The sequence below is a fragment of the Helicoverpa zea genome, chromosome 3 (genome assembly GCF_022581195.2).
Source record: "Helicoverpa zea isolate HzStark_Cry1AcR chromosome 3, ilHelZeax1.1, whole genome shotgun sequence".
Lineage (NCBI taxonomy): Eukaryota > Metazoa > Arthropoda > Insecta > Lepidoptera > Noctuidae > Helicoverpa > Helicoverpa zea.
In genome coordinates, this window is record NC_061454.1 from 9,854,757 (window position 1) to 9,880,191 (window position 25,435).

Genomic DNA, 25,435 nt, shown 5'->3' on the forward strand with positions numbered 1-25,435 from the left:
GTTAATCTGATTCCCTGCTCCATTAGATATACCTAAGTACTTACACATTAATAGTTATGGATACGAGAGCGTTATCAAGTGTATATCAGTACCCACCACAACGCTACCTAATCATCCTTGCAAAATATCTCATTGAACAGTTTAAATTATTTTAAAGAAAAGTGTCTTTTGTATATTATTACAATGGGTATAAGAACTCGTTATTAACTTTGAAATGCCTAGTTACCTAGATATATTTATGCTAAATTAAAAATAAAGTTTTCTATAAAAAAGAACTCGATTAAAAACCACAACGGTAACGTTTAATCAACTTCAGTTAAGCAATAATTTTAATGCCCCAACCTGCATAGGTCTTGTTAACAGAATATTTATCATAGGATCGCATTATGTTACTCTGTGTAATTACCATAAATATACAACTGTGTTACCAGATGTACCTATACCTAGTTACCTGTTACCTACTGCCCACTAGCCTTAATCGTATCCTCAGTATATAATTTATATGTACTCTTGCAATGCAAATGTGCTTAGGGTGCGTCCTGCGAGGGAAATCGCGAACTCGGAGCGATACGAAGCGAATTGACAGATACATACACTACGCCGTTGCGTACCTTTACATAGCATAGATATAGAAAAAAGACAGCCTCTCTTTCTACTATGACGTTTGCCACTCAAAGAAAATCGCGCTGCGCCGCTCCACATTCGCATCGAGATGGCTCACGTAGGACGCACCGTTATTACACTTATGTAGGTACCTAATAGCACAGCAGTGGTAAATTGGCGTTCTTGCTGTCAACAGAAGTGCAATTATCTCGTCAGCGTCACGTAATGGAGTCGCTGATATCTTGCACAATCATTATCACATTATATTTATGTGATACGATTGCAAGGATCATGCTTGCTCTTACTATTAGGGTTGCATTTGTTTATTTAAGTGTCTGAGAATAGATTTTCCTTCCAGTTTTTCCTATTTACAAAGGGCGCAAGAGGTAAAACATTGCGTTGTATTGCGATCTCCTAGCCTACTTCATGAAATTCACAAAATACAATTAATATCGAGTATAACTGATTAACAAACATAAAATTTACAAAGTATTAGAATAACTTCAGAAAGTTTCTGAAGTTATTCTAATACTTTGTAAATTTTATGTTTGTTAATCAGTTATACTCGATATTAATTGCCAACAATAATTAATTTCGCGATAATTATCGTTAAATTAGTTAACCAGACTTAATTCTTAAAGAAATGCACCATGCAAGGTAACTATTAATTAGGTACGCAAACTAATGTTGCAAAATTAAGTGAAAACATAAACAAGGTTTGTTAAACCTATTTATACTATACGCTATCTTTTTAATCAAGAAATAACATAACTTATACACTTCCAATTAAGATAAATTGAACAATTCTCATCAAATATTACAAGAGCATTAAATTTTATTATAATATCAGTGTCGTAACGATGTAAAAGTGAATTCTAAATAACTGATATCTTAATAATAGTATTCATATTTATACACTGCTAATCTGTTGGTTTTCTTCGTCGTAAATAAAGCTCGCGTCTAGCACATTTGAATATAACGAGAACATAATATCGGGATCGAGTAGTGCCCCGGCATAAGGGACCGTGCACACAACATCATTTTACGATGCCTTCGTAACGACTTTGCGCTTCGAAGACTTTTACTGCCTTTATTAAAAACTAACTGTGAACCAACAACAAACGATTTTTTCCCTGATTTGTGTTCTTTATATGACTAATTAAAATGTTTAATACTAATGTGCACACTATAGCACTGATATATTTTTATTGCGTTGCAGTTTGGTAGCATAAAAAATAACACAATACTAATTAATGTTTTCTTTCCTTATTAACACATAGATTTTATAATAAAGAGTATTTTACTTAATAAAAGCCAGATAAGTTTATAAATAATTAACTACCTAAGTATCTTTTTAAACTTTAGTATTTTTAATAGTTAACAGACTTCAGATGTTTGTATTTTTTTTTAATATGTATTATTCTAAATAACTAATTAGCCATTTAAAGCAAAATATTTTATTTGTTGCTAATGGTATTGAATTTCTATCCACCCAGGTGCTAAATGCATACCGATTAAATCGCATTATAAAGGACCCATCAATATTTTTCGAGGTGATTTTATTTCATTTTTCGCTAGTAGACTATTCATTAGTAATCTTTATGCAATGAAAACGTAAGTGTTCAGTATCTCATACTAGTATTTAACTTCCCTATCCCAGTCACAGGCATCTGATACACTTCGATTGTGTAACTATTGTGTCTGCATCGTGGACAGTGAAGAGGTTCACATACACTGTGTACCTATGTCTACCCAAATATCTTAATATTCCGAAAATATCTATAGAGTACAATTATATTGTTGGCAGCGATTGCGATTCATGTCCATCTGTCATCCTATAACATTCATACTAGAGACTCTCTGCGCGTAACTGTACCCGTTGTAAAGCCGGAGTCACACTGATAGATACGTGACGTTCGTCCGCGTCAAATGAACCGTTGAACGTCTATAAAAGTCAGTAAGGCGTAACGCAGGTGCCACGCAGGACCGGTACACAGATATCTTTAGATTAAACCCACGTGTGAGCATTCTGTTTCCATCTCAGCAATAAAATTAAACCCATCTCTGATATAATTACTTAAGTACCGCCTTATCTAGCTTAAAGTTGACCGTGTAATCTAAGCGGTAATTATTATTTAATATCTCATTAGAAATGAAGTGATAATGATAACGGCTAAGAGTCGTTTAAGAGTTGTCAGATAACCTGTTCAAAAGATGTTACATACAATATAGATATTTAATACAAACTTACTCGTATGAAAATGATTAGTTTTATTTTCCTTCACCACCTTTTGTATAAACACAGGTTAAACCAAGAGTTTCATAATAAAAAACAACCTACCCCGTTCTATCGGTTAAGGCTGTGTTGTAGGACTTATTAACTTCAAATCACGTAGAGATCATTAAGGTCTGTAACATAGGATTAACATTTCACGGACACTATTAACTTTATATATTACTAGCTGGTGCCCGCGACTTCGTCTGCGCAGGTTTAGTATTTCGAACAATATGTTTACAAATTGTAGCCTATGTGTTATTCTGATGTATAAGCTATATTATTGTAAAGTTTCATTAAAATCCATTCAGTAGTTTTTGCGTGAAAGAGTAACAAACATCCATACATCCATACATACAAACTTTCGCGTTTATAATATTAGTAGGATTATATCATATTTTTCAAGAAAACCCATTTTTACGCAAATTAACTTGATCAACTTTTTTTATAAATAGTAAAGTGATGATACTAACTAGATAGAACTTAATATACCGTCGTTATAGTTTGCTGACAACTATGATGCCTCAATTCCGTTTGGAGCACTTAATTTTATTAATAACCTACTGCAATACGTGCTTAATAACATTATGTTAATGACATCACTGCATTGTATGAGGTCTCGGAGCTCTTTCCGCCAATTACATGCATAAAACGAGTATTTTGTTCAAGCAGTGTAACCGTGTTCCCACATATGCTCGGCTCAAGATTGATATCACCACTTAACTGGAGTCAGCTGCTGATGTAATTAGCGATGCGACTCGCGACCCACTCCGCGAATTTATCTTACACTCCTTATATCTCAACGGGTCGGTTTTACTTGCTTAAACTAATTGAAACTGGTGAAAAATTGCGACCACATACCGAGCAATTTAATGTCGTTGCCTCCAGGTACGTACGTATGTAATTCAAACGCAGCAATGTTTACTTTTAATCGTTAATGCTCGACGGCCCCTTAATAACCATAAGTTGGCCGGCCACAATAAACTAACGTCTTTAAAACAACATTCTTAATAAACGAGGCGTCCTTATTGATGTTTGTATGAAGACTGATAAATATCACAAGCTGGTAATTGTGCCGAGATGTTTTACTTGCTGCTTTTAAATGAAACCTTTATGTTGTTTGCTTGCGAAATGAGAATTGATCGTTTGGTGATGCACGCAGCGTGCAGGTACAATGTGATTCTTGTAGGATGGGTGTAGTGAGTAACAGATTGATGCGAGGTGTCAAATCGCTGTTAATGCCGCACTCGTGTGCGGAGCGCGGCGAGTGGTGCGAGTGTGGCGCTGCCGTGACGGACAGAGGGCACGCTCGTTACTGTGACCGCACCATTATCGATGATGGATGACCACCGCCGGCGCCATACCGACACCCGACAAATTTAATTTAGACCACTAATGTTGTGTGCTGTTACTTCTACGTAGATAAAGTTATTATAGTGTCAACGTGAACTATCTGATATCTATCCAACAATTTATTTAGTTTACCTAATGTGACGGACCTACGCCTGAAGGATTCATCGTTTAACTACTAATGAGCTAATGCTCACAAGTATAAAATATAAACAGAATTTATTTATCAAACGGCTATCAGTCGTAATAAAGTTTCAGTCAGGTTACACCGGGGAAACATTATTGCATCAATGTAGGCATTACAAAGTTTCGATAATTTCTCAAGCACGTTAACGTGGCTACAGCGTACGCACATAAATTTTATAACGTAATTCCGTTTTAATGAGCACAAAATAACATTTACAGGTCGCTCGCGAAGAGATGTAAACTGCTTTAATTGCACCTTTAGCGATCGAGCACCTTGGTCGCTACGAGCGCCGAATCAACACCTTACATCCAAATTGGTACATAAACACGACGCAATAAACAGGAGCCGGCGCTTTACTGCGGACTTTTAGTTTATTGAAATAATAATGAGTAAAAATGTGCGGCGCTTGCCAAAACACGGAGATGTTGACGGTGGAGCAGACAGCGCCGGCAGACAGGTAGCTCGTGGAGTATGTACTTATGTGTATGACGGGGAGGCGGGTGGTAAATGCAGTCGGTCGGGGCGCTAACGGGCGCGGGGGTGCGGGGCGCGGGGCGCAGGGTGCTGGGGAGCAGACGTCGTCGAGGAGCGTCGGAGGCTGCGATCGATGAAGCGCGGACACGCCTCGCGCACGCCACCGCAGCCCGCAGCCTACACTCATTGTTGATTCAGCCGCCGCTCCTTCGTCTGCTATTACACGACTACTACCCTCGTATACGCTGACGAGTTCACCCGAAACCTTTCTGGATGAACATTCATCATCTGTAAACGAGTGACCTTTTTCGGAAAGTCTAACCCAACAGCACCAATCGTCTCAGGACGTCCAAAGTGAATCGAATCTCGTTTCATATTTTATAATGCATGTGAGCTGTCAAGAGATGTTCCAAATGCGATGAGCGTGTTAAACGACTGTATTGTGATGCGCTGTCACTGCGGAGGTCGGTGCCTTTGCTCCAAGCCCTCACCACGTCGATATTATCTCGCATCACGGACTAGGAAGCCAGTCGCTCATGCTAACATCCAAGCGGGAACACAAAAATAAAACAACTTAATCTGACGGAGAACGATTTTTGATAATCCTTTCAGTAGAACTGATTCTTTATGAGTTCTTACTATGGAACTAGGAGTAATAAATTGAAATGGTGTTACATTTTAAACTGCGTTATTCAGTTATAATAATATAAGAGTTACCTTTACGGATATATAATGCAATTTAATCACATACGACTTTATCTACGTTTAAATAAATTGGGCTGTTTAAATAATTCTATTGAAATTAAATTCTGTGCGACTATTTATTGACCATTTGAGATTTGAAAGTCATCTAAAAAAGTGTCACAAAAACCCAACTCCTTTATCGTTACATCTAAAATCTTGTCAAAACGGTTAGTTAAGCGCGGGATCAGGCGACGAGTACAAAACGGGTGACGTGTATACCCAACGCGATTTAAACGTCACAACTAACACCATACTTATTACACCGAAATAATCTTAAAGTTCAACACGTTAAGATCCATATTGCTATGTACGGTACGGTCCCAACTTTTAAGATTACAATTTTGTGAGTGTCGATCAATTTGAATTCCTCGGGACACTGATCCGTCACCGATAAAACACTCTAGCATCGTTTGGTGACAAGTCAGTTGTGCACTTGTAATCCGAGAGATTAGACATCTCTATTAACAGTCCGCCCCGAGCACCTTTGAATCTGATGAAACCGACACAAGTTTTTAAATTGCGCTTAACACGCATCTAATTGCTTTATATGCCCACTAATATGCCGTTAATTTTGCTATAATAACGCTGACGGAAGCAAATTATGAATATTATGTCTATAAATTCTTTTATCTTTGAGCCGCTCCTCCATAATTTATCATCATAAAATAATAACTGCGAGAGTTAAGCAGGTTTAATGAGGCATCAGTCAAAATTACCACGCTTTGTGGAACACCACCAGAGTAAGCGTAAACAACTGCCCCAAATGCTCAAATATGAGAATGAGCACCTATGTACATTTATTAGTCCTATGTAAGGGTTCCACCCGAGTTGGTAACAAGGGCTGTTCCGAGCGAGGGAGTGCGTGTCTATGTGTGAGTGAGGTGTCGGCACACGAGCGCCTGTGTGCGACAACAGGTACGAGAGTGATTGGGATCCCGCATCCTGGTTGTGTTTATTTACGAACTCGGAAGCATGTACCTAGACATACTATCTAGCAACTCAACCACACGCCAGTAAAGCATAGCCGAGCACCCAGCTATACAGCTGTCGAGGACATGACCGGATTTGCGCACAAACTGTAGCAAGTCACGCGACAGCAAGACAATAAAAACTTATCAAGCCTCTTATAGCTAATTAGGCGAACGCTTATTGTTATTTATACGCCACACGATAGGTATTTACAAGTCAGCGGTGTCACAGAGTTCATGACAGCACGAAAATACTACAAATATATTCATAGGCTTCGAGCCTATTAGCATTGTTGGATGTAATCGACGACGTATACGACTTCATACATATTTCTGAACCCTGACCTGACCGCTCTGATGTAAAATATTGAATTTTAAACGTTTGAAAGTTTTAAGCAACGGTATTACAAATGTTTAGTTATTATTGAGTTCTAAACGGCGTGATTGTTTGTGAGATAGTGTCATGGCACGTCGGGTACAGTTGACGTGACGGCTTGCACCTGTAAGTGCGGCGGCGATCTAATTCGTCCGAATGTTAATGAGCCGCGGCCCGCAGTGCGCCCGCGCCGCGACCCGCGCCTGCGTAACCCGACGCTACACCTGTCCCGATACGAAATAATTTTTATTTACAGAGCCCTCCGGAGATTATGAATATTTCGTAGTGGTATCGTGTCCGACATCGGACCGCATATTATGTTACATCGAGCAACCTATGACGATCCATAATTTACTTGGCGGTCGCCCGCGCTCTCTCTTCATTTCAGTAAATAATATTTTTACTTGACACCTTCCCTAGTAGTCGTTTGACAATGTTATAAACTTTTTGTTGGGATCAATTGAAACATAGACGGTCGTAAAACTAAAATGTATAACTATTATGTTTAATATTTCAATACAAATATAATAACATAGAGGAATGTAGAAAAATTCTTAACAAACAAGAAGTTTCATTTCCACATTATCAATGTTAATGGAATGGAAAATTGACACTTAAGACTTTTGTAACCGACAATACTAAGATACTTGTATGCATATTTATATTTATAATTATTGCGTGTGTTACGGGTTAGTACGCAAACACAATACTGTTTTAACACTATAGGAAAAAATCCTACATATCAGAAAGGTGTTACTAAAACGGTTGATATCTAAACAGCAGGTCTTAAAACGAAATCACAAAGTGAGAGCCAGCGCAAGGTTCCGCAATGATCAATAAATCATCTTCCTCACGCATCACAGTAATCCATACCGTGCCGTTTAGGGTTCCGTACAGACAGACACAAAAAAGAACATGATACTACACAACACACTGCTTTTAATTTATTGAATATGTATGCGTTTTTATTGGTAATAAACCTATCTATATGATTGTAAAATTGCTTTGAGGTGTGAAATAGAATTCATACAACTTTAGTTCTTATTGCTACAAGAGAGTAATAATGTATGTAGTGGTACGTGTGTCGACTAGTAATATTTTAAAGTATAGCAAAAAGGTGCATAATGATGAGCAAGTGGGGGTTGCGTGGAGAGCTGCGCTTGGAGGAGTCATCAATCATGCGGCCGGGCCGCCCCGTGACGAATGCCAAGCCAAACACCATTGTGACCGATGCCACCCACGCGCGGCGCGCGAATACCAGCGCCTTCTGACGTCACCTGTGCAAGGGTTCCCGTACTCTTTTACTTGCGTATTCGACGAAGAAATACATACATTTAATTTGAATTTACTGCGTAAAGATGCGAAATAAGATGGCTAGGAAAATGAAGAAATTATAATGGCTATGCTTTTTTATGTGGATAAAATTATTATAATGAGTCTGTTTTGATGGTAATAACGTTTATCAGTTCTAGCCAATTTTTTTGAGAAAGTAAATTATTTACAAAAACTAAAATCCCGCTCTCAAAATAACTAGAGGAACCCTAAAATCATTTAACAAAATCTATTGCGAAAAAATACATTGTATGTTCTCATTGACACAATCTTGGACAAAGTGCGACAATGGCCTGTTGATAAATTAATGGTACACCTTACGCGGAAGTGCCTTCCTAGAAACTCCCCCGTCGCGACCACTATCAACCATGTTGTAAATGGCTGATATTATTCACAGGAGCCTACCACACACGTGGCTGTGTTTATAATGGATTAATATTTATTACAAAATAAACACGGTTCCTACATTTTGAAAAAAGAAAGGTGTTTTTTGAGTGGAAAAATGTTTTAGAGAACATTCGATTTTCATTACGTTCAGCTTCAGAGTCGACGTCTTCAGCTAAAAGGCCTTTTTTTCTTGATTTAGACCTTAACTTTTGTGTGTTTTATGGAGTTTTAAAATATTCTACGGATGTTTTCGCAATTTATGCACTGTCAAGAAGTTCATCTGTTCTACTCGCACTAGAACATGTTTTCAACTAACGAAGGCCTTGATAGACCCGTGATATTAATTACACGGCCAGTTGGCGTTCATTAGAAGCCTTACGTTGAGCATTTGCGCTATTTACGGTGATAAATCAATTTGTAGACAAGTTCGTAGCTTCCTGCTACGTAATCAGTGCTACGAGAATGAATCGGCCCACTGATAGTTTACAGCAACTGGTAGCTACGAGGAGGTAGGTAGGTCCGCTTTAGCAATTTCACCTAGGCAGGCTCACATATTCATAACGTCCGATTTAATCGGCCACAGTTCACCTCGGGGAATGTATGGGCCGCATGTGCAATTAATTGGCTTATCGTGAGTTTATTGATTCGGTAAGGCGATCCGTTTTAATTACCGCCATCGCTCATTTGCCGCTGATTGGCTCTCAACATACCTCAATATAATAGCGCACTAGTTTCTTAGTTAACCCGGCCAATTTCAAGATCTCTTGCAAATGAAATTGCAATCATAATTGCCACGCCTTTCCACTTTATTCGCTTAACTGTTTTAATTAAAGAAACTATTAACGCCGGTTCCCTTAAATCAATATTGACAAGAATTGCCAGCAAATAAATTCTGCTGCTAGTTATGAACGACAAAGCAGAACTGCGGGTAGTTATTTGCATTCTTTCAATCATCTTTTGTGCACATTGTGTGTGCCTATATTATAGTACTCGCAGAATAGCATTTAATGAGGACACAACTTGTGTTTATAGTTGTGCCTGGCCACCAATTGACTTTCTAGGCGAGTGCTTACAAAATACAACCGTGTTCTTCGTCGCATTGTATAATTTTGTATCGTAAAAAGGGTAACAAATATAAAAGTTGTTCGTTGAGCATATGTCGCGGCGCGGAGTCTGCTATTACGGCTAATTGACAGTCCGCACACGAGCTGTGTTTACTACGTATTTGTCACTTCCCCTCGGCTAATGACACGCTGCATGCCACCTCGCCGGAGGAACTAACAAAATAAACAAATGCATTAATGAGCGCCACGAGCGCGCCACCACAGAATATGTCTCGCCTTATGGCCCAAGATGAACGATGGAATTCGTTTTTGAATTATTTTCCAATTAACTAGCACTAAAGTTTTCGAGTTAAACAATTTCCCAGACATATTCAAATCAAATTGCCAAGTTTCAGATAAACGACACGGGTGATAACTAACCCCATAATATCACATTAACTTCAACCCTCAGAGTGAGAAACTGCCACAAACAAAGTTATCAATAATCACGATTTGGTTAATGGCCCGGGGCGGATGACGAGTTCCAGTACAACGGACTCATAATAAAGATATAATATCAGCGCACTCTCCCGAGGGTGACGAATTGCTTGTACGATTAACTCTTAAACGACAAATAGAGCAACTCCCTTCCCGCAGCCCTCCCGCTCGGGGGTGCTCTAAGCCACGACTTCCGCTAATTATTCGGGGGAGCGGCTCGGCAAACATCGCCGTCCCCCTCGCACTCCACGAGCCGATGCACATCTCCGCAAAAACTCTCTGAAAACCAAAATTTTCCCTTCTCCCGACGGGCGGTCATATTTCTTCCCTCTCGCTCCCATTAAACACGCCGTAAACGCTTTCCTTTTTTCACGCCCTCGCTCTAATAGAAAGGCAAATTACGAGCTTACGGGCGCGGACGGGTGGCGATGTACGAAACCGCCGCGGCCGAGCCTGCTGCGTCCCGCTCCCACCCGCCGGCGCACCTAGCCCCGCACTGCTCGGGAAAACAGGGGTCGACTACGTGAACTTTCACGTCATATGTTTATACCCGTATCTATCATTCTACTACAACACACGTGAACTCGCTGCTTGCATCTACCTAATAGCGATATTTTTTGCATCTCGTCACAAGACAAATAGCTTGCGGCGAATTTAAAACGAACACAATCAATATGTTTTGCATTAATTGACAGAAATGATAAAATGTATTTATTGGCACATAATTAGCGCACATCTTTTTTCGATCAGACTGACGATAGAATGACGGCTGAGCTTCAAGATGTCACCCTATCTTATAAAACGGTAGCAAAATGTTTTACTATTTATTGAATTAACTAGCCTGGTGTGTATTTTAATTTGATTGAAGCACACTAGTTACGAACTATACGGCTGAAGGTATATGAAATGAATCACCAAGAAGGCAATTAAAAACTGGCATCTTCTCCACCTCTACGGCAAATATGAACTCTAATAAATAACTCACTTTATATGTCCGGTAATGACATTAAAGTCCAGTAATAAAGCGATCATAAAGTTCATGTAGGAACACAGGAGCTGCTGTCAGTGGCTGCCTCCCCGAGTGAGTCGTGCACGGCGGTGGCGACAAAGCTGACGAGCGTCTCGCGTGACGTCACACATTGTATGCACCCCGATCCTGATCAACTCAAAGGCTTCATTCACGAATAATGTCATTAAATCAAGTCACCATCATATTAGAAATTTACAATAAAGAAAACTTCTAGAATTCTCGCAACCCCAGCAGTCTGATGTTGATCATGGTTGTAGATGTACCTATGTAATTCATCTCTGGGATGTAGGCACAATTAAAACACACACAGACATACTACAGGCAGTTTCATATTTCTTTAAACGCTTTGACGTTTGGTGAAATACATATTTCACTTTTGCATCTTAATTGTGATCGTGTAAGGATGAAGGATGATATTAAGTGCTAAGCTACTAGTAAAATTATCCCAAAATGGAATAAGGCCTATCAAAAACTAAAACTACAGCAGTATCGGAGAGCATGTCAACAGCAGTGTGACGCGTTCTAAATTACAAGTCAAACATCGCCGTTGGCGTCACAAACGGAACCTCCAGTTTCATGATTCGGTAATGAGCACGTTCCGTCAGATTGTGGCTTGTTCATACAAATGGCAGTCATTTTCGAGTTATCGACTTAACACCGCCGCGGAAATGGAAAATAATAACTTCATCGCTGGGCGGCGACACGTACGGATATAATTTGGACGCATTAGACGTCATTTGTAGGAAAACTTGCGCCATAGTGCGCGACCTAGTCATTATTATATTGTTATTTCATTTCGTTGTGACCCTCGCCAGTGAACTACGACTTTTAGTTGTTTCTTCCGTGTGTTAGTCATTATGAACAGAAATGCAGTTTAGTGGAACAACAAAAATCTGATTTCACTAGCTAAGTATATGAAATCCAAAAATCTAAATAACAGTGGGTTCAGTCCATAATGGCACACACAGCATAATGGCAGTCACAGTACGGGTGAACTGATTGAATAGGTAGTTCATTCAATTGCACCTTAAGTGCTTTTAGTAACATTGCAGTTATTCCTATATGATTTACAGACACCTATTCAAAGTACGTGACTTAAGAAGCCTTTAAAATCTTAAGTAGCATCTGCATAGTAGTCGATGTCGTTGAAAGCAACCCTTACTTCCGCGACATGAGCTATGATTACGTTTTTGTTACATCGACGGGTTCGGCCACCCCGAATCCACATAAAAATAATTTATTCCTACCGAGGGGTAGCTGTGAAAATTTAACGCTCTACTTGAAAAAAGTGACACCACATGACGATGTCTAATTCGACGTCTATCCTTTACTTTCGTGATATGTGCGAGAGTGACAACATGCTACCCCGTTTTTTAGGTTACAGCCTGAAGCGACGTTTATGATTTAAAAAGTTCACGGTGCAACTGGCACGTGAGCGGTATCGCTTCCGTGTGCTGAGCGCTGATCGGCGCGACACTAACGACCTCGCTTAATTAGTACCTCGACAGATGACACAGAACTCCTGCTAGCCCAGCGTCTGTTACTCTCGACAGCAGTCAACTTAATTGGTATTTACATCATTGACATGCAATAATTCCGTCGCGAGAAAGCACTGAACGTAAATTAAACATTTACCTCATGATATTTTGAGCAGCAGACGTTTACCGTTGTAAGTGTCTACATATACGACGTGGTACAAATCAATTGTACAATGATAGATGGTGGTGCTCGGTCACCGATCAAATTCTGATGCGATAACAAGGCTTTACTGTAAGCGACCAAAAAAGAGCGTCGTCAGTTCCGGGCGCTGTGAGGTCGCGGCGTGGTAACGAACAGCGGGTCGGGGGTCGCAGTCGCGGTCGCGGACACCTCACAATGGCTCGTTTGGTGCACAATGCCGCCCCCTCGCGGCCCACTTCATTACGCGTGTATTGTGCCACACACGGCCACGCGCACCTAGTGCCGAGCTGTGTGACTCCTGTGACCCACCGCCGCCGGTGGCCTGCCAAAGCATTCCACATTAAGGGAACCTTTGTTTCCAACCCACCTCTCGATAATTACACACATTATACAGGTTTTAATTACTCCAATCACATATGGTTTTTATGTTTGGAACAACCAAATCCATTCACTAAATAATTATAACAGTATCATCAGTAGTATCATAACATACATCATAATTCATTGATTAATTTACTAAGAGACTCCTGGCGTTACGTTGTTATTAATAAGCGAATTAAAGCAATCAATCACAATGAATCGACGTGTAATACGCCATAGCGCTGGAATATTAAATCATTATCTATATAAGCATCGAATGTTCGGCTAATAATAGTCGAGATAATATCTCATTGAGCGGTGTGAGTGGAATGGCAATGCGCGCGATTGAAGCGCTCACAATAGGCGTAGGAGTAAAACCAACACGCGCCCGCGCACCCGCCACAATACCGACCTCACAATGGAGAGCTAATTGTGCGACGACAGACAGATACCACCTCATTGTTACTCACGCCAAGAACTAAAACTCGATGTTGTTATTATGCTACTGCGAGCTACGGGGGCGCTTCCGTGCAATCAAGCTACTTTCCAAACACTCTATCGACCTCTGACTACGTTAATCGATGCGTAAAATTAACTTCAAAATTCGATTATGAGTGTATAGTGAAGAGCATCAAGAACAGATCTTCAATGCAACGTCAACGAGCCGTGAGATGAATGATGATTACTCTCTATGAGATTCCCGAAATCGCCGGCCGTTGTCCATGATTACGTAATCAATCTCAGTCGGCGTCTGCCGTCAGCCTTTCATCGAGCTGCGCGGGCGCATCACTCTCCCCTGTACTCAAGTGCCTTTTACACCTTTTTTCGTAATTATTTAAAGTCGCTTATTATGTTTTAGGCGTTAATGCCTGTTAAATGACCACCCTGTTAATGATGTTCCTCCTCTTATTCCTCCGATCTCATTTTAAGTAAGGCTCTTTGTACTTTATGGTCTAATCGATTTTAAAACGGGTGTTATTATGAAAAATTACACAGTTTTCGTCGAAATACTTAAAGAGATTCTCGGTGCATAAATCATGTTTTGTGGACGATGTAAACTTTGAAGATAAATAAGTGATAGAGGAATGTATTTGCGGCCGCGACTGGTATCCCGGTGCTGTCTGTTGCACAATCGCCCGGTAGCCGACAGTTCGCGAGTGCGTGGGCGCACCCCATTGTGCGCACATCTCATTTTCTCGCATTGAAGTCACAGCAACCAGTAGCTAATACTTTCAACATTAATCATTGTGAAATCGCAATATGTTTGTGCGATCTGTTTATTATTTTTATATTTTGTTTTAAACAGAACTATGATAATCAGATATTTTTTAATATCCCTACCTATTAAGTACCTATACGTTTGTGAATTTGCAATTGAGGACTGTACTCAAGTTATTATGAGCAATATATAATTGACCGAAGCTAATGTACTGCGTTCATATTTAATACCTAATACGAGAAAATACCTAAGTATAAAACAATACATAATTAGATATTCACGTATTGAAACTAGCAATCACATAAACACGATACAACTGTACTATAATTATTCTATGTGAAGTATTTCCACGAACTAATTTCGCTTTGAGTATTAATTAATTCGTGTGATGAACATAATTGCGTTTTATTGCAACACGTTGGCGGCGCGGCTTGATCCAGTTATCGTTCGATCGTGCGCGCGCGCAGCTCGGCACGAACACTGCCTCATCACCTTACCAATTAGGTACTAACTACGACTTACATTGATGAAAATACGACAATTTTACGTGCAAACCGACTTCCTCGGCTCATTCTAAATTACTAGCCAATATTTTTTTTTTTAAAGGAACTACATTCTTCCTACGTTTAACCTTTTACGCGGTTTATGTTTGCGTTCGGCTTGTCTAATTAGATGTAGGTATTTCAAATTGTTGTATGTTAACTTTCAAACCACTTTGTAAAGACATGAATGAAAATACCAATAAGTAGGTACTTACATAAACGAATCAACGCAAAAAAAAACACAAATTTTATATTATAAAAGTATTGAATAATACGCCACGCGAGCGTTGAACTCTTTTCTTAAGCGGTTGCGCGGGAGTGCGCGGACGTGTCAAATTGAAAGGTGCATTAGTGCAAAATAACACGTAGCCACGAAAATTTCAATTAAGTTTAATGCACATGTCGGCGTCCCTTCCCCCCTCCCCTCCCGCACCCATCCTCCCTTAACCCCCGACACGATATATTAAAACCGATTACGAAGCGAGCTAAACCGACGCTCGATTGACTTTGCACTTGCTTTATCGATGCCGATACATTTGATTCCCTAAAATATGATAACGATATCCCCATCAACGGCTTTATTACACGAACCAGGTGATTTAAGCGTTCATTTTATTTTAATGTCTTGTCTTGTATATGCGGCCTGATAGCTTGCTAAAATATAGTACTTAGATAAAATCAATTACCTACTCGTTCCTGCACTTTTTGCTTTATTATTTTGCACAAATTGTACATTATAATAATTTATCTTCTTTCAATTAAGGGTCAAGACTAGTGATGATGATGATGTCCTCCCAGACGTGTCCGTCGACGGCGACACCCTGTCAATTCCCGGCAATCTGTCTTCGCTCATGGGCCCGGTAGTGACTTGCGAACCCGAATTTGTTTTTAAAAACTCGGTCACATGATGCACAGTAGAGCTCTCCGTTTGCATTAAAGGTATAATTATACGTCGGTTTAGGACGAGTTTTACGGGCCAGGCGTTTACCATCAAGGTCTTCAAGACGATGGGACTCGAAGTTTTCTAGTCCTTGATGAATTGCCTTACGCCACTCAGATCTTTGGGTGGCTAGGTCCTCCCATGAGTTCGGGGATAAACCGGTCGATTTTAAGTGGCGCTTTAATACATCCCTGTAACGTAAATATTGTCCTCCAGCTTGTAAGCTAGTAAGTGGGTATTGAGTGGGTATAAATCCACAAAAAATATTTTTTTGCCACAAATCTGATTTAAATTGCCTACAATTAGATAAGAACATAATAATCCTTGATGATTCAATAAACTACAAAATGCATAGCAATCACAAATACAATCTAAGATAGCCCCACTAGTGATCGATATCTCGAACAGTTCGCCGTTAAAGCCTATAAAATACAGTTGAATAAGTTTAATATTTCCAATACGGAGGCACCTGTTGGGGCCGCCCTCGGCAAAAACTGTATTACAACCAGTCATAATCAACAGTAATCATTGACTACAATAACTGTCAAAACGGCACTAAATATTGTTTGTTAAATGCCATAAGTTTTGTATTTTTTTCAACGGGCCACGTTGGGTGCGAGGGACCCAAGCCGACCGCGTCGAGTACAAAGGAGCTGCGGATCAACCCGTGCCCGCCTGCCAGGTGCTAAAGGTTAACATTCATACCAGTATTCTTGCTTATGTTCCCTCTTTAATATTCTTGATAAATAAGCAAACACCTTACACGTATTTAAGTGTTTAACTTCTAACGATATCCCGATTTGTACAACCCCATCTGACTAATAACTAATTCTGGTCTAACTGCGGCTGACTTAGCTCGGCTGCAAATATTTCTAATTATAAATAATTGAAGCATGTAAATTCAAAACTGCACATTATTATAAACTGTTCGGAGTATAAGAAAAGGTATTTTCTTTGTCCGATAAGTTCGTTATTAAAAGTGAAAATGCAACAGCCTATAATTGTGACCGAAAGGTCATGATAAAATTTCAATCAGTAGGAAACACAGTGTACCTGCTTTAGACACGCACATCTTATAATGCATGGGCATCACGTCCGCCGACACACCGGCGGGTAATTGTCGAGGCATTAAAAACCGATAAAAACCATTAATACGACGGGCGATCGGTCAAATTGCGGATACCGATAATTTACGTAGGAGACGCCCCTCGCACCGCCGCCGCGAGATGCACTCGCACTGATAATTAAATGAACTACGAGTGCTGCACACCGGTACCTCACTAATGTTCGGTTGCATTTAATTATACGAATCATAGTTATAAATGAGAGCTCGTAAATTATCACTATGCCCATTTGACGCTCTTTTAATTGATAGATATTGAGTGATTGCAACTTGAAAGTTAAAAAGATTTAAATATAAATTGCTTTCACAAGAAGCTGTAAAGATGTTATTTGCAGAATACCAAATGAAGCGAGCAATAAAGAACAAATCATTATGGATTTATTTGTAAGCAAAAGGTTGTCTGCACATTTTAAATTTCGCGGTAGAGCGCTCAAAAATTACAACACTGTTTTATTGTATGGATTCTCCGATGACATACGATGTTGGAGTCAACCGCAAACTGATTTTGCAATAACGTTGTTAAACGTCTGACATAAAAAGGGTACGTTATGAGTTCACATCCAAATATTTTGGACGAAGTCATTGTCAAGGAAGGTGCAGTGGACATAAATCGTATACCAGTTAGCTCCTTCTAACAAAGTCCGGCAGTAAAGTGGCCGCTTGTAAATCAAAACGACGAATCGAAAAAATGAAAAAAGTAAATAAATCGAGACGCAGCCGACGTTTCTCGTGAGCCACGCAACACTAGTGATGCGCTACTTAGTTGTACGAGGGCATGTCGATAAAATATCCTGTGCGTGAACCGTAATAAAACCACTCTGATGCGAAACTTCCTAATACAATTAGAGCACTTTTATAAAGAACAAAATTATTTTGAGCAAGTTTATTCTCTCTGTTCATGACAATAAACGTGATATGAAATACTAAACTACCATATCAAAGTCAATAAAATTACGTAATATCCATTCCAAATATTTATAAGCTTATAACCCTATAGTAGAATTAGGAAAATTCTGATAATAAAGTACGATATTCGGTGGTCCCGGGTAGACCGTATCGATGTGGAAAGGAACGGATTGTGCATCGCAATAAAAAAAGATAAACCGTATTACGGGATGTCCGGAGATAAGGGCCAGTTTATGTTTTCATATTAAGTTTGACATAAAAATGGACGCAGTAACACATTTTACTGCTATTGGCTGCCTTTGTTAGTTTAACTCTTTACTTTAACTCACTCGTCTTGTCGAGCTGGTCTTACTACTGTTTTACATGCAGAACCTTAATACGCCAAATAATAATATACGAGAAGGACATAAATTCGAACAATGGTAATTGAAATTGGTTTCCAGATATTGAGACGAAAGATTCGTAATAAAAACGTAAATTCGATTTCATATCAAATAATAGCTCAACTGATAGGAATGCTTTTAATCAATTTATTTACGATTTCAGATTGCTTAATTCGGCTTTTAATGAAGCTATATAATCGTGAAATTTATAGTGAAAGTTGTAAAAAAAGATATCAGAACATCTCCCAAAGAAATTAATAGACATCGCATTGTAAAGCAATTTGAAAACACGCTCCGCCACCCTCCCCTTGTAAAATTTGTCCCTGATATCCAATTTTGATTGGACGGCTTGATTTATCTCTTGTTTAGGCGTACAAAGAAGATTACCCATTGTTGATCCTTTTTTTTATTTTTAAACAATTTTATGATCAGCTTAGATATCGGAAAATAAAACGGGAAATGACATAATGCGCAGAAACGGATTATTTTTGCTGACCTTTTCATCAACATCTGAGTACCACAAAAAATGTAAAGTATAATTGTTTTGTAATACTTAGATGATAAACCACATAAATTGTAAAACACTTGGTAAATTATATTTTTGAGGATGCGATTATATTTGAAATTGAAATTAATTTGATTCAAGTATCAAAACTAGTCGCGTTCATCAAATAGTGTTCGCTGCGAGAGTAACAATAGGGTCCCTTCCCCGGAGATTGAAACGCTCTCCGGGCTACTGCCGGCTACAGTGATTTAGACTTAACTGCACTTGTTGCGATACGGGGGGCTCTCCCCATTGCAGATAACATATGACAGGCGGCTAATACGAGGATTATACTCATTCCATACACTTGTTCCGACAAGCTAGTTTACCGTAACTGCGCCAGAACGTGGAGTTACGAGCTTACATCCGCTAATGATGCAAAACTACAGTCATTCCGCTAAGTTACTAGGCAGATCTTATTCTGCCGCGACACTTATGGTCGAACCTGTTCACAGCTCCTACCTTGGAAATGAGATATTTTATAGCTAACTATAACTTCGCGTCGCATGTAATAAATACTGCCATTATTGAATAAAAAATATGGTTATAAACAAAATTCCTGAAGGAATATAAAGTTCGAAGAGATGTTTTATAGGACTTGTTATTTGTCAAATAGCAAACAATCGTTTAGTCGTTATTCGTATATGTGACGTGTCAATATTGCGCGCGCGCCTCTGGAGGGTTGTATGTCAGAGCGCGACAGTGTTCCCGGGACGGCAGGCACCGTACACAATGCCAATTTTCCGCTCACCGCCACCGACTACGCAATTATTTAGATAAACCTCTCGGCGTGACTATAAAAACATCTTCCCCTCCCCCTCGAAACGCTGTTTGTTGTCTTTGGGGCTTTGTGAATTTATAGCTCGGCATTACGCCGACGGTTAGGAAAAAATGTACTTTTAATTTATCTCGTTAAAGGGTTGAAGGACGGCCGGGTTCGCGAAGTAATTATTCCGGAATTGGCCACTTTAGCTGATGAATCCATTTCGTTGTACCCTTCATTGGGGGGTTGGAAAAGTGAATTAATTCGTTTTTGACTCCGATTTCAACGGAGTGAAAGATTATATTATGTTGAAGAGTACAACGATTAGTTTAATTAATTAAATTTTTGATCAATTTGGGATCAGGCGAAAACTCTGAACGCAAATATAGCGAAATAGTCTCGACGGTCGATCCCAATTTGACAACGACTACTTGGTAAACTACATCGAAATCTTACCTCCCACTCTTAGTGATGATCATCTCGGTGCCCAGGTCGTGGAACTTGTCCCACAGCTCCTTGGTCTCGAGCTGACAGTCTACGGAGAGCAACTCCTCGCAGTTGCAGGAGGTGGCGGGCGGGAGCGGCCGCGCCGGTGATGGCGTGTCCCTCTCCCCTAGTTCTGTAAAGATCACAAGTTAGATGCGTCTGCATTGGGGAGATGGATTAAGAGGTTGCAGTTACTACGGTAAGATTTTCAGCGACCATTTTAATAAGTAAAGTATTTTGACTTTACTTAGACATGGTTACACGAATCATTAAATACTTTAACAAGTTTCCTATTATAAGGAAGAACACTTAGGTACTTATTTAATTTCTTGACATTACATTACACATAATGGTAGTGGCAAAAATATAAAAATTGCTCCTAAAACCAACATTATCTTTTCCCTATTAACCACTAACTAAATAAAAGAAACACAATCATTTCACGAATAATGTGGTTAACGCAACCGTCGTAACATAACCCGTAATATGATTGTGTTCAATGAATATGGATGTAGGTAATATCGAGCACGCCTTAACGCGAATGTCTTTGTACCAACGTCTACGATCAATGTTGGAAAAATGCAAGTGTGACCTTAGCCTAAGGCTATTTTTATATGGATATGCCTCAAAACAACTTGTTAAAGGCAGCGGCTAATTGGCCGTGTTACATTTTATAACGTTTTAACCTCTTTTTTATGGAGAACACATTTTTATTTCTGTAAACAAATGATGATAAGACGGGGCTTCTGTGTGTAGATAAAAAAAATACCGATTTTCAGTTGAACTTGAAAATATACCTAAAGCTATTACTGAAAGATCGTATATTAAATTCGTTTGAGTTATTGCTCGTAAGATTCATATCATTTTTACTTAATTGAATATTGTAGGTAAATTCAAACGAAAATCCGAAAAATTCAAGTTGTTACCTTTTTAACATTTAATTTGTAAAATGTAGGAAACCTACATTTACCTACTTGAAATCTCAAAATCGACCCCAAAGGAATTGAAGGTCGTGAATAAGTAATTTATCAAATGTCTAAGTTTCGCAGCTACTTTAATTACTTTGAATAATAAATATCTAAGGACAATGCATTGCATTTAACTTTAAATTAATATTTAAACAAAAAACAGATACACAAGTAATTGCAAATTTTTCTGTTATTTGTCCCTAGATTAGACTGGGGCCGATAGTCCTATAACATTGCAACATTTTTTACCTAGGTACTTACACTATTTTGTTTTTTACAAACAATTAGGTATGTTCTATTGCGTCCCGATTTTTTAGCCACCAGATTACTGATGTCAGAAGAATATTTTTGACAGCTTTTTTATAGAAAATATGTCAAACTGCTTTATTTATTCCTCAGATAGAATTTAACCTTAGTATGAAAAATCGACCCTTAATCAGAAGTAGGTAAATCCTCACTGTATAATTGAACAAATTAGTATCGTGACTCCCAGCTCCTAACCCTGAACACGAAGATAAAGCTATCATCACGACGTTTAATTGAGAGACAATTAAACACAATTACATACAATAAATGATCAAGTGCTTATTTACAAGTCAGAGCTTGTTACCTAGCCTCCTCTCTGACTACATTATAGTTTTCTACACGCATTAAATCAAAGAACTCGCTGTGAGAACCGAATTGTGTTCGGCTGAGAAAGTTTGTTTATAATGTTAATAACGCTTCTGTTATAACAACTTCAATTACTTTTTGTTTAACAATAATGGCGGCTGCAGCAGTGTACTAGTAAATTGCTCTGCGATTTCACGTTGATGAGTGCCAGAATGGATTAGGTGTTTAGGCGCATAATTTTGACTATTTAGTTCTGTATTTGGAAAACTAAATGATTAATAAAAAATAAAAAAAAGCTGTACATAATAAAGCTTGCGGTCTTTAGACAGTTTTTGGGTCATCTAAAACTCCACCAGCTAAAACAGTTTTACGATGATTTTATGCCACGAGTATTATTTAGGTATTATTTTCTTCACTAATTGCTTCTGAACGAATTTAAACTGGTCACAGACTACATAAACTTACCCGATATTTTCAGAAAGTTGATTACTGTAACACATTTCTAATGAAAACTAAACTCATGAAACTATAGTTTAGTTTCCGACGTATCGTCCAAAAAAAAAGTAATTTGAGACTCTTTTGAGATTTTTTCTTCACCACTCACTACCGCTTTCTCTCCAATAAGTATCTCTTATTGATCTAAAACCCTCACTCCTCAATACTAACCAGAAGAAGGGGCAGGTGAAGGCACGGCGTGGTCAGACGCGTCCCTCTCGCCGTCAGAACACTGTTCCACGTCCACCTCCACATCTTCGTCCGGGAGGGGGGACCGGCAGCTCGACCCTGGCGAGCTGAGCGACGCAGGAGAACTCTGCCGGGATACCGAACCTGGGAGACAAGGGGGTATTAATATCTAGAACATTTATGGCCGGTATCACCGGTTACTGATAGTAAGAAGTATAATTTATCTGACAGGTAAATTATTATTTATGGTTTAACAGGTCTCGAATAGCAATATCTGGCAGAAATTATAAGCAGCCTTTATCTGGCAGATACCATTAACTTTTAGGTAACTACATAGCTGACACCCTATCGGTAGTCCGCGAAACCGGGCCTTAAGGTTTAGTATCATCATCATCATATCAGCCAATTGACGTCCATTGCTGAACGTAGGCCTCCTCCAGTGCGCGCTAACCGTGCCAGCCGGGCTAGGGCAACAAGCATCCACTTCTTACTATCACTACTTTCTTTCAATAATCGCCATAATCAGCTATGTTATCTGGCACATCAGTGCCATTTTTTTGTTGTTTGTTAGGTTTATAGACATTTCTCAAAATATCATGGATCTTAATCCTCAAATCACATAGCGTATTAGCCGACACTCGAACTGGTAAACGAATTCACGGAATTTACGCAATATTCTACACAAGGGTGGCATAATACAAACTTATTATAGGTACAGACACTTGCAGTAAAGTACTAAAAGTTAAAATAGGTGTTTTTGACTTTAGGTAGCTCTGAAAGACAATATGCAGAGGTGTTCTGTATCAAAGACTAGGATTTCGCTAACATTCGCTTCGCTCTATTGTATTTACTGCTATCGAGAATTGCAATGAGATTTTAACATCGTACATTATTTAGCTCATAGAATAGAAAGATTTTCTTTTTGTACAGACTTATTTATATTTATTTTGTTAATTGATTTGTTCTATATCAGAAACAAGAAAATAATAATAAAATTACCCAGAACTACTTTCTAAAGTAAGACAATTAATTTTAGGATTGGAGCGCATTACCTACTATTTAAGTTTTTATCCATGTAAGTTACAAAAGTAATGCAGGTAATAAATTAATTAGTAGAAATTACCGTAATGCTGCCCAGTAACCATTCAAATTCTTTGGTAAGCAAATAAAGCATCATCATCATCATCATCAGCCTATAGCAGTCCACTGCTGGACATAGGCCTTTAAATAAAGCATGCGGGGTGAAAATTCAAAGCTTAATATTGTATGTAACAAAATGCTACATTCGACACAATGAAACGAGGTGTTAGCCAGGCACGGTTAAGTCTTGGCTTTACTGAAACAAAATGGAGGCTAAAACTGAAAGCTAAATGTAAATTTTCGCTTTAGGTAGTTGGAGGATGTTGGAAATTACATTCTTTGCAGTTATTCAATTTCCAGGGCTAGACAGACCATTTAACCAAAATAGTAGGTATATAGGTAACACATACCTACTGGTATTCACATTTAAAATACACATGACGATAAATACTTATCTGTTCTAATTTTGCAGTATCAAAATCGATTCAGCTATTACCTATTGCGATACAAAGAATTAAACTACAAGATAACGTTACTATTACATACTACTGAATGAAACAGAAAATAAATTACCCAAAATGTATTACTACCACATCACAAAAAACAGCTGTTTCCCAAACTATTTTTACCACCGTTCACTACTGTAGCAATTAAATAGCAATAAGGGCTGTGGGTGGCCCTGCCTTATCTATTTCTGATGTTTCCAAAGAAAACAAATAAAAAGCAATTACGTTATCTCTCAAACTTTTAAAATGTTTACAAACGGCGCCACATAATTACTTTTTATTTACCTTAAATATTGCAATTATATTTTCTTCATATTTTAATATGAAAAGTAAAAACTTTACTGGCTGACTAAGGCCCATGTTCATCGACAACATAAACGTCGTTTTCATAAAACAACCGTATTATTTTTGCGTAACAAAGTAAACAATTGTTTTAAGAAAATCGGACGTTTATGTGGTTAGTGAAAATGGGTGTAGCTAATCGATAATCTCGTGGGTAAATAATCCACGTATAAAATATACAGATTGTCTTTTAATAAGAAGGAACTACAAGAAGGGATTATTAGAAAAGGTTAAGCCCTTGAAAAACAACTAGTCTACGATAGATCTATTTACACGCGACTATCGGCCAGTTTCTTCATCAAAAGTTAAAGTTAAAGTAATGTCTAAAGTAAAAGTAACGGTCAAATACGTTTTTTCAAGGCTAAAGTGACAGCAAAACTAATAGAAAAATTGAATTTGACCGTTACTTTAGACATTACTTTGACTTTTACTTTGGCTTTAACTTTTGATGAAGAAACTGGCTGTATATAGTACATAAAAAAATGATATTTTGCTTACATCCTAACGTACGGGATATTATAAAGGGTTAATATTATTATGCTTGTATCTGCAACAGACCTAGAACTGCTAGGTTTTTGTTACCTTAATATTGTTAATTTATTAGGATATTTAACTTAAAAGAAACACTTAAACCTGTGACCTACTCGAGCTAAAATAATATTTTTATCCCTATATTGATATATGTTTACGCGATAAAAGTAATCGTGGGCTATGGAATGGTGTAGTTGTATCTATTTTAGTCGATACATAAGGATACAATTTTTAATTACTTTTTTAATGTGTAGGCACATGAAATAAGCACTCATATCATTGCATTATATTATATAATGGTGGTTCCTTGATTAAGCTATAAAATGAAGTCAGTGTAGCATGTCATTTTATTTTCATTCCGTTCAACCTTCAGTTATAATTAATTGTTGGAACTTTAACAATTCCACTTAACTTTTATTAGTTGTAGAACGAATGATACATTACGCTCATTAAAATTCCTAAGTGTATATAATTTTGGAAGAGCTCAAAAATTAAGTTA

General features: G+C 38.4%; 1 protein-coding gene across 1 annotated transcript in view; it reads right to left on the reverse strand.

The window, feature by feature from the left end:
• LOC124646262 (T-box transcription factor TBX20-like) overlaps positions 1-25,435 on the reverse strand; it is a 64,573-nt gene that overhangs the window by 36,726 nt on the left and 2,412 nt on the right. The window contains exons 2-3 of the mRNA XM_047186377.1: positions 22,460-22,621; positions 20,184-20,346 (exon numbers count right to left, since the gene is read on the reverse strand). Of these exons, the coding sequence (XP_047042333.1) occupies positions 20,184-20,346; positions 22,460-22,621 (325 nt within the window). The remainder of the gene's footprint in view (positions 1-20,183; positions 20,347-22,459; positions 22,622-25,435) is intronic.